At 50.3% G+C, this 10,000-nt stretch overlaps 2 protein-coding genes across 2 annotated transcripts in view; both read left to right on the top strand.

Annotated features, from left to right (window-relative positions):
* Positions 1 to 3,559, top strand: part of LOC135821874 (sortilin-related receptor-like) — a 41,810-nt gene extending 38,251 nt beyond the window's left edge. The window contains exons 25-28 of the mRNA XM_065334875.1: positions 1,215 to 1,309; positions 2,251 to 2,356; positions 2,726 to 2,817; positions 3,401 to 3,559. Of these exons, the coding sequence (XP_065190947.1) occupies positions 1,215 to 1,309; positions 2,251 to 2,356; positions 2,726 to 2,817; positions 3,401 to 3,559 (452 nt within the window). The remainder of the gene's footprint in view (positions 1 to 1,214; positions 1,310 to 2,250; positions 2,357 to 2,725; positions 2,818 to 3,400) is intronic.
* Positions 1,932 to 10,000, top strand: part of LOC135821378 (uncharacterized) — a 19,870-nt gene continuing 11,801 nt past the window's right edge. Inside the window, exons 1-9 of the mRNA XM_065334449.1 lie at positions 1,932 to 2,030; positions 2,251 to 2,356; positions 2,726 to 2,817; positions 3,401 to 3,604; positions 4,322 to 4,464; positions 6,435 to 6,636; positions 8,435 to 8,529; positions 8,825 to 9,005; positions 9,636 to 9,819. Coding sequence (XP_065190521.1) covers positions 6,543 to 6,636; positions 8,435 to 8,529; positions 8,825 to 9,005; positions 9,636 to 9,819 — 554 coding nt within the window. The 5' untranslated portion in view covers positions 1,932 to 2,030; positions 2,251 to 2,356; positions 2,726 to 2,817; ... (1 more) ...; positions 4,322 to 4,464; positions 6,435 to 6,542. The remainder of the gene's footprint in view (positions 2,031 to 2,250; positions 2,357 to 2,725; positions 2,818 to 3,400; positions 3,605 to 4,321; positions 4,465 to 6,434; positions 6,637 to 8,434; positions 8,530 to 8,824; positions 9,006 to 9,635; positions 9,820 to 10,000) is intronic.

The following is a 10,000-nucleotide window of genomic DNA, read 5'->3' on the forward strand; positions in this document are numbered from 1 at the left end:
CTCACCTACCCCTCACCCATTCCTCACCCACTCCTCACCCACTCCTCACCCCTCACCCCTCACCCAACCCTCACCCACCCCTCATGCTGGTTTACAGAGGGTGCTGGTTTACAGAGGGTACTGGTTTACAGAGGGTGCTGGTTTACAGAGGGTGCTGGTTTACAGAGGGTGCTGGTTTACAGAGGGTGCTGGTTTACAGAGGGTGCTGGTTTACAGAGGGTGCTGGTTTACAGAGGGTGCTGGTTTATAGAGGGTGTGGTTTACAGAGGGTGCTGGTTTATAGAGGGTGCTGGTTTACAGAGGGATGACTGTACTGCGTAGCCTGTCTAATACGATGGCTCAAGCGACCTGCAAAACGCGGCCTCTTGAACGTTACCAGGTGGTCTCCTTACCCAGGGTCATTTGACTTGAGATTGCATCCATTATTGGTCCTGGGTGCAGCTGTCTCCTGGGACTGGTGATGAGCGTTTCAGAGTGGTTGCCTGGACAGGTTTCACCTGGACCTGTGCTGCCCGATGAGAGGCAATCGCACGAGTTGTGTTTGTGCCCTGCACCAGCTCACATCCCATTGTCTACTGTGGCTGCGGATCGCCCTGCCCTTACTCGCCGCACGCGATCGCCTTTCATTCAACAGTGCTACTCCAGTAGAATACATAAAGAGGTAGCTGAGAACTTATCAGTGATTTTTCATTTTGTGTTGTTCGCTTGAAGTTACTGTAAAACATGTAATATTAGGTGTATTAAAATTCCGGTGCAGGGACCTGCCAGGTTTCAGGTGTAATTTAGAATTAGGTAACCAGCGTTCCCTTCACATACAGTGCATACTCTAGTGCCTTTTAGGTGTAATCTAAATTTAGGTTCCTGGTTTCTCTACCGAAATCGCGGAAATTAAAGTTACACCGAAAATTACATGTTTTACGGTACTATTCTAATGCTCTTGTATACAAGTTTTCAATGATCTCTTCACCAAGATCTACATGTTCACCTAGTTCTTGACAGGGTGCGTTCAAGTTGAAACGACTTGACTGTATGCGCGTATGTTTTATGTGTGTGTGCGTGTGCGTGCGTGCATGTGTGTATGTGCGTGTGTGCGTGCGTGCGTGTGTGTGTGTGTGTGTGCATGTGTGTGTGTGTGTGTGTGTGTGTGTGTGTGTGTGTGTGTGTGTGTGTGTGTGTGCGTGCGTGTGCGTGCGTGTGCGTGCGTGTGTTCACAGACAGTCTACATGTCAAATTGTCTGTACCAGGTCCCCGAACAGTTCGAGTGACGTGGAGAAAAGCAGTTGGACATACTGCGTCTACAACTTATCGCGTATGTGCATGTTGCAATCTTTATAGACCCTGCATGCAGTTTCACAATTGTTGATCGATCCGGTATTCATTCGCACAACTGATCTCTGAGTGCTGTTGGTTCACAACTGAAAACTGCTTGGGTTATGAGCTCACTGTCATGCTGTTCGTGTTGTCAAGTACAGAGACGTGGATTTTGCGAGTGTGTGTGTGTCGCGTGCGTGTGTGTGTGCCGCATGCGTGTGTGTGTGTGTGTGTGTGTGGCGTGCGCGCACGTGCTCTCTCGTGTACAGTTAAATCGCATGGCGTGGATCGCCAGGCACCTGCAATTGCCGAATAAGCTATGACTTAGTCGTTCTTTGTTCTCTCTATCGATGATCGATTCATCCTTCCATTCATCTCTCTTTCTCTCTATCTATCTCTATCTCTATCTCTACCTCTATCTCTATCTATCTCTCTCTCTCTCTCTCTCTCTCTCTCTCTCTCTCTCTCTCTCTCTATCTCTCTCTCTCTCTCTCTCTCTCTCTCTCTCTCTCTCTCTCTCTCTCTCTCTCTCTCTCTCTCTCTCTCTCTCTCTTCACCTAACCTATTTACTTCTGCACTGTTGTGACTTACATTCTAACTGTCATGCTGAATACTCAGGTGAAACCAACTCCTGGACGACGTCACGGCTTGTCAAGGGCAACACTTCAGCTGTATTCGTTGGCATTGGGCCGGTTGCGCGTGACTATGCATTCTTCTCGGTGAGGACTTGTCTTTCTACAGGCACGCACTTGTTCAAAACCCATTTCTGGTTGAATTGAAACCGGGCGTTGTGGCGTTGTGTGAAAGGGTTCTGGTCAAGTGACGGCACTGCATCGTAGGGAGAACCTGGACGCCACTTATATTTAGAGAGGTACGGTGATTTTTCCTTACGTCACGGTGCCTGCGTTAACTGCACGTGTGGTTTTTGTGAACCTGCAGGTTGTTGTCGTCAAGTCAGACACAGACAGCAGCGTGGAAGGCGGAAAACATCAGCCGACAGAACTGCCGCGATTTGTCCAGTCCGCGTTGCAGTCACCGACTGGAGGTCAGTGACACGCTCTAATGTTTGTTTGTTTGCTTCCTTGTTTGCTTCCTTGTTTGTTTGTTTGTTTGTTTGTTTTAAATTCCTGTAGGACGCGTCACGATGATGTTTATTTTACGGCCGAAACCGCGAAAAACCTTTTTCCTGAAATGAATTTATTTTGTGAAGTGCAGTGATGAGTGTGAGCCAGTGTTGCTCACAATCCACTTTGTTTGTTCGTTTGTTGGCGTGCACGCGTGTGTGTGTGTGCGTGTGTGTGTGTGTGCTTGCGCTCGTGTGTGTGTATGTGTGTGTGTGTGTGTACGTGTGCGTGTGTGTGTGTGTGCGTTCGTGTGCGTGTGTGTGTGTGTGTGCTTGCGTGCGTGTGTGCAGATTATCTGCACCCACCACAACATCTGGAGCTGATTGCCATTAATCACACGACCGCCGTGCTCATTTGGCAGTACGATGTTCCTGGTGTCAAGGTATCTGCCAGTTGCATGGCGTGGCGTGTGCTTGCCTGTGTGTCTGTTCATCTACCTTTCCGTCTGTCTGCCTCTCTGTCGGGCCTGTCTCTCTGTCTGGCCTGTCTGTCTGTCTGTCTGTCCGCTTGCTGGTGTCTGTGTGTATGTGTCTGTTTGTCCGTCTGTATCCATCAGAGCCAAGTCTTGCTCTTGCTCTCTGCTTTGGCTAGATCCAGTTGTTGTTTCTCTCTATCCCTTTGTCTCTACGTCCGTCTGTCTGTCTGAGGGAGAGAGAGAGAGAGAGAGAGAGAGAGAGAGAGAGAGAGAGAGAGAGGGAGAGAGGGAGAGAGGGAGAGAGGGAGAGAGGGAGAGAGAGAGAGAGAGGAGAGAGGGAGAGGGAGGGAGGGAGGGAGGGAGGAAGGGAGGGAGGGAGGGAGGGAGGAAGGGAGGGAGGGAGAGAGAGAGAGAGAGAGATAGGGAGAGAGAGAGAGAGAGAGAGAATTGTGGAGGAGTAAGCGAGGCTCTGCATGCCTGTACAACACACAGTACTCCGGACACAATACAGTGTTGTGTGTGTGTGTGTTTGCTCTGGTCACCCATGCAGCTATTTACCGTCACTGTCACACAAGGTGGCAACAGCATCACTCAGCAGACATCTAACAAATTCTTCTACGCCAAGAACCTCATTGCCGACACTAAAGTTCACATTGCAGTGCGTCCGACGTGTACAAGCCAAGTGTCCTCGGAGCTGCATGTCCCTTAAGCATACATGCCTCATTGGTCAAGGTGTATAGATATCCTGAACAAGGTAGGCACTCACGTTGTTGTTGTTGTTGTTGTTGTTGTTTTCTATTTTACTTTGCACGGCCAAACGGGCAACGGTGCCCAATTACATGGAATCGAATTTCAAAAACGGAAGAGAACGAACGAGCGAGGAGGGGGGGGGGGGAGAGAAAGAGAGAGAGAGAGAGAGAGAGAGAGAGAGAGAGAGAGAGAGAGAGAGAGAGAGGGAGGGAGGGAGGGAGGGAGGGAGGGAGGGAGGGAGGGAGGGAGGGAGGGAGGGAGGGAGAGAGAGACAGAGAGAGATACAGAGGGAAGCAGTGATGTTAGGGGCATCGGGGAGATGGATTAGTATTGCATGGTGGGTGCATTTATGTGTGGTTGGGGGTAGCAGCGAAGAACAAATTGCTAAGTAATTTAGTATGATAAGCGATTTGTGTGTGTGTGTGTGTGTGTGCGTGCGTGCGTGCGTGCGTGCGTGTGTAAATAGAAGCCCGGGAATACGCTCGGCTTGAACACGTGACATTAGGGTTTGTGGGAAATGAGATTTACGTAGTGAGTGGTGGAACGAACCCATACGCGATGTCACTGCAATTGCAAGCGCTCACCTACTCCGTGTGTCTCTCTGTATGGCTGTGTCTCTGTCTCCCTACCCTCCCTCTCCATGTCGCCCTCTCTTTTTCTCTCCCCCTTTCTCCCAACTTACCACTGCTTATACCCAATATTTCTCTCGCTCTTTCTCCAGGCACTGTTGTGCGCGATGTTGTTGTTCGTCCACTGTCCGCGACCACTGCCTCTGTCTCCTGGACCTACCCCAATGAAATCCAGCAGAGTGTATCAGGTTTCAAGGTCTACCTGTCCACACCACAGACTAAGAATCTCTTTGACGTAAGTTTAACCGCCAGTGAGAAAACCTCAGGCGATAGACTCTGTTGTAAAGTGTACAATTCTCACAGCTCATTTCTTAACTCCACGACTCCAGATGATAGAGAACCTCTTTTATAGGAAACGTAGCACAATTATCACCAGAGAGTAGTCTAACCAAGAGTAAATAGAGAGGTTTCGCATAACGTAATTACGTTAGTAAAAAACGTAGTTGATCTACGGAAAATCTTACGTAAACTGCATGCGCATCTGGGTTCTGCCATGCGGAGTTTTCAAATCACGTAGCCGCCTTTGGCAACTCCGAAAGCGGCAGTGTACGACCAGATCGACCTGGGGAGAGAGTCATAAATTTGTACCCCAATCCACTTACGGACCAGCTACGTACTCTACGTAGACCACGTTCCGTAAGTGGAGTGCAAACTCGCGAATTCACGGGTTTTTCCGCCCACTAACGTAAAGTTGCTCAACATTACGTAGTGCGGAACCTCTCTAATACCCCCCCCCCCCCCCCCCAGAGTGTGCAACGCCTGGTCCAGCTCTGCATAGGGTCTTGGTCGAGCGTAATCGGATCTTTGCGTCATAATACTGTACATATCTGAGGGGAACCCGGGTGAGTCGCGGGGGCGCTCGGACCAAAAATAATGGTGCCCTGCCTCGAGACCGGCCTTGCGCTGATGTGGAGTGTGCGCATGACATCAGAAGATCCGATTACGCTCGACCAAGACCCTATGCAGAGCTGGATCGGCGTTGTACACTCTTGGGAGTTATTTACTCTTGGTCTAACTCTATACAAATGGAAAAAAGGAATTTGATGTAAAGAAGTCAATGCCGAGTTTGGTACCAATTATCCAAACCTATTCACGATGTAAGAACTGCAAAAAAAGATCCAGTGAAGGAACGTGTTAACAGATCGACCTGCAGAGATCACTCAAGCAGTGTTGTGTATCACTGCACATGCTTAGAAGTGGCTCTCCACAATATCACTCCACTGCTCTTTTGCTCTTTTGCTCCATTAGGCCCTCATCAGACTACGTACATAGAACATCCAGTACAAAATCACATAAAACCTAAAAGGCAACATTTTTCCAAGCCTGCATTCAGACTACACATTTTACATGCAATATACAAGCAACCTTTGACCCTACGCGATTGCGCAATGGTCCTGGGATGTGTGAAAGCAGCCGGTAGTCGTACCCGGGTACAAAGTTTGTACGTCTGTACGACTGCCTGGTGAAAGTGCGATAAATGCGGAAAGTTGCCTTGTACAAGGGTTCGCACCCTGCCTGAAAGGATTGGGCAGCTTTTTAGGCTTCCTGCCAGATTCTTGTTGTTGTCTTTGAAACTTCTATGTAAATGTGACTTATAGGCTGTTTTGTACCTAGTCTGAAGAGGGCCTTACTCCACTACTTGTTTCAGCACCCCGACTCGCAACACACGAACAGTCCTTGGCTACACCACTTGTCCACTATTCACTGCACTTGGTGTAGCCGAGGACTATTCGTGTGTTGCGAGTTGGATACACTGAAAATATGACAAGGCTACAGTGGAGTTTCAAAGTTCTTAAACAAAACTCCACTACTTCAGTACTGTATTACTCCAGCACCACAGCATCCCAGCATTCCATTACTCCGTGAAGAATGTTTTAAAAAGCATTTAGCAGGTTTGCATGTACCGGTGTGTGAGCTCACGTTCGATGATGCATATCATGAGAAGCGCACATGATATCTAGACGGAGTCCTCAGCGATCTGACTTTTAGTGTTATGATGTCCGTATGTGTGTGTGTCCATGCGTGTCGGTGTGTGTGTGTGTGTGTGTGTGCGTGTGTGTGCATGTGTGTGCATGAGTGTGTGTGTGTGTGTGTGTGTGTGTGTGTGTGTGTGTGTGTGTGCGTGTGCATGCGTGTGTCTGAGCATGCGTGTGTGTGTGCCGTCGTGTGTCCACCTCTTCAACAACCTCATGCTACCACACACAGGTCGACAGCGTACACTTCAGCGAGCGCTGCTCGCTGTTTGTCTTCCAGCCACTCAAGTGCGCGCTAGTACATCTGGAAGCTGGCAAGTTTTACGCCGTGCGAGTTGCCATGATGCACTCGGTCTCCGCCAATCACAGCAGCGTCTCCGTGGCAATGTCACAGGCAACCTTCTTCAGCATCCCAGTTCACCTCAAGACCCAGGGTAGGTGGACAACAGGGAGTATCCATAGCAACCAGGAAGACGACACGAGATCCCAGTACCCGGTATACCGTTGTATATGCCGCACTGGGGTGTATGCCACACCCAAATGTTTTTGTCATGGAATACAAACATCTACTCCAGTTAGCACCATTAAGTTGCCCATCGTACTGTCGTGGACATGGAAATCCGGTCGCGCGTCTAGCGGCCCCAGGGCGCTGGCCATGCAGCCGTGTTTATGCGCTGCAGCGCGCTGGTCGCATCGGATCAACATGATTGTGCACTGCATGCAGCGTTACAATCTGTACGCACTGAGGACGCCGGCCTCGGTCATTCGACTCGATTTCCATGTCCACAACAGTAGTATAAAGCCCGATTCATACTTCATGTCGCGTCGCGAAAAAGTTGATCTGAGCTCAACTATTTCGCGTACATCGTACGCGAAATGAAGTATGAATCAGGCTTAAGCCGCATGGACATTTTTGGGTGAACTACAGTAAAACCTGCCAGGGCGACCACTCGGATAAGGCGACCACTCGGATAAGGCGACCACTCGGATAAGGCGACCACTCGGATAAGGCGACCACTCGGATAAGGCGACCACTCGGATAAGGCGACCACTCGGATAAGGCGACCACTCGGATAAGGCGACCACTCGGATAAGGCGACCACTCGGATAAGGCGACCACTCGGATAAGGCGACCACTCGGATAAGGCGACCACTCGGATAAGGCGACCACTCGGATAAGGCGACCACTCGGATAAGGCGACCACTCGGATAAGGCGACCACTCGGATAAGGCGACCACTCGGATAAGGCGACCACTCGGATAAGGCGACCACTCGGATAAGGCGACCACTCGGATAAGGCGACCACTCGGATAAGGCGACCACTCGGATAAGGCGACCACCTGTCCCACAAGACCACTGAAACCAGTACCAAGGGATGCTGTTTCCAGTCAAATAACCCTGGATAAGGAGACCACCTGGTAACAGAGACCAGATTCTGAAGGTCCCTTGAGCGGTCGTCTTAGACAGCTGTTTCACTGTACTGTTGTTTAAAGTGCGGCTTGTACTCCGGACAATACGGTAGTGTGTGTATACGCCTCCGGGTTGGAATGTTCTACACGATCCATGGTCCGTGCAGCTCGAGATTTGACCGGCCCGTCCCAAGCTTTGCCCGGGCAAGAGAAGCCGTATGCGAGTGTGTGCAAATCGGCCCTACCCCAGGGACGCCCGACGCGCAGACCGGGAGCGAAGCATACACGATTGACAATTTGATCCACGTGTAGATGTAGCCTGGATGCGTCACTGAAGCGCTCATCGTTTTTTCCTCGCAAGCTAGCTGCGGAGGTAGCATGGTACTTGTTAGGTGTACTGAGGCGAGCTGAGAGTGTGACTCTGTGTGAACTGCTGGGTGCTGAAGAACAAACAGGCTAGCATCAAGCACAGCGTACCAGTGTTTCCACGGTGACTCAACTGTGCATAGACTGAAATACATGAAAATAAGAACGGTGTGTAGGTATGGTTGTGTGTGTTTGTGCACAAAGCGGAGTGTATTCCTCGGTACATGTACTCTAAGCGCCCACCGTGATGTCTGATGATTGGCCATATTGCCGTGAAAAGAGTTACAGGAAGATAATTGTGGACTTGTGTGTGTGTGTGTGTGTGTGTGTGTGTGTGTGTGCGTGCGTGCGTGCGTGTGTGTGTGTGTGTGTGTAAGTGTGTGTGTGTGTGTGCGCGTGCGTGTGCGCGTGTGTATGTTTGTGCATATGTATGCGTGTGCGTCTATGTATGCACAGGATTGGTCAGTGATGGAATGATCACTGTCAGCCCTGTGTCTGACGTGACATCGATGAAGACACTGGTCAGATGGAACTGGCTGGATGACACTAAGGTACAGTGCGGTGTATTCCACTGCTTGTACATGTACAGTGCCAGCAAGTGAAATCCAACCCCATTGACACAACAGCTACGGGGGCTCCAACTCTCCAAATCGCATACATGTTGATGGGGAAAGCCATACTAGTAAATTTGGTATATTACGTCACCATCTCCACAGAAAGTGACGAAAGAGAGTGGTACTATTTCCACTGAGAACTCGCCGCAAAGAGTTCCCGGGTAGACGGAAGTGATAGTGGATGTATGAGTGTGCTACAGTCCGGTGTTCTCTCTCTTGTTGCCATACCTAGGTTGTTGTCACTCCTGTCGAACGCCTGCAAGGCTCTGTAGCATCGGAGGTGTCCATTACCCGTGCAAGCTCCTCTCCCACAGAGCAAAGCTTTGAACTGCTTCTTTTCCCGTACACAACCTACACCATCACGGCTACGTCCTCCACCCGCCGCCACACTCTGGAGTATCAAACACCTCCAGGTGGGTGGGTCTGTGCTGCAGTTCACCGTGTGTGTGTGTGTGTGCGTGTGCGTGTGTGTGTATATGTGTGTGCGTGCGTGTGTGTGTGTGTGTGTGTGTGTGTGTCGTCCGTTTGTCACAACAACTCCTTTCCCTTTTTCCCTGAACCTACCATGAAGAGCAGTCTCAATGGTGGCTCTACTTCCGCGCTCAGCGGCTGTCAGGGACTGTAACATTAAAGTGGCACTGCCGGTCAGGCCCTTGCTTAATTTAACCTGTGCCATCAATTCCATTTTTTCCCGGGACTCAGCATCTACAGTATCATTAGGTTGTGCTACTGGAACGAAGCTATTGGCCTGCAAGCACAATTCAAAGTCATTCAGGAAGGCCTGCACACGTGCTCGCCCGATGACCCCGCAGACGGTTTTGGCATGAGCCACTTGCCCGGGGGGGGGGGGGGGGGGGCTAGATGTGATGTGTAATACATAGCATCCTGATCGCTATCCTGAATGTGTCATGACATGTTTGTGTGTGTGTGTGTTTGTGTGTGTGTCTGTCCGTTCCTCCGTCCGTGGGCCCGCCTATTCGTGCGGCGTATGCGCATCTGTGGTCAACTATCCGTGTGTGCACGGTGTGCGTGTGTATGGTCAGTTCTGGGAATTGCACATGTGGGAGTGTTCCTCAATGCACGCTGCACACCTACCACTTGTGACACCCAATCCAGTACGGATGATCAGACATTTACTAAGGCAGCATTGACCTGGATTCAGAACGCAGCCAATGCTGCTATTGTTGCTAATGTCGGTGCTACGCCAGAGGCATCGGTTCCTTCGAGGTACGTGTGTGTGTGTGTGTGTGCGTGTGTGTGTGTGTGTGTGTGTGTGTGTGTGTGTGTGTGTGTGTGTGTGTGCATGTGTGTGTGTGTGTGTGTGTGTGTGTGTGTGTGTTTGTATTTACATTGCATTCATGTTGCCTATGCAGAGAAGCTCCTAATAATGTATGTGTGTCTGTCGGTC

Source organism: Sycon ciliatum, chromosome 7 (genome assembly GCF_964019385.1).
Source record: "Sycon ciliatum chromosome 7, ocSycCili1.1, whole genome shotgun sequence".
Classification (NCBI taxonomy): Eukaryota; Metazoa; Porifera; class Calcarea; order Leucosolenida; family Sycettidae; genus Sycon; species Sycon ciliatum.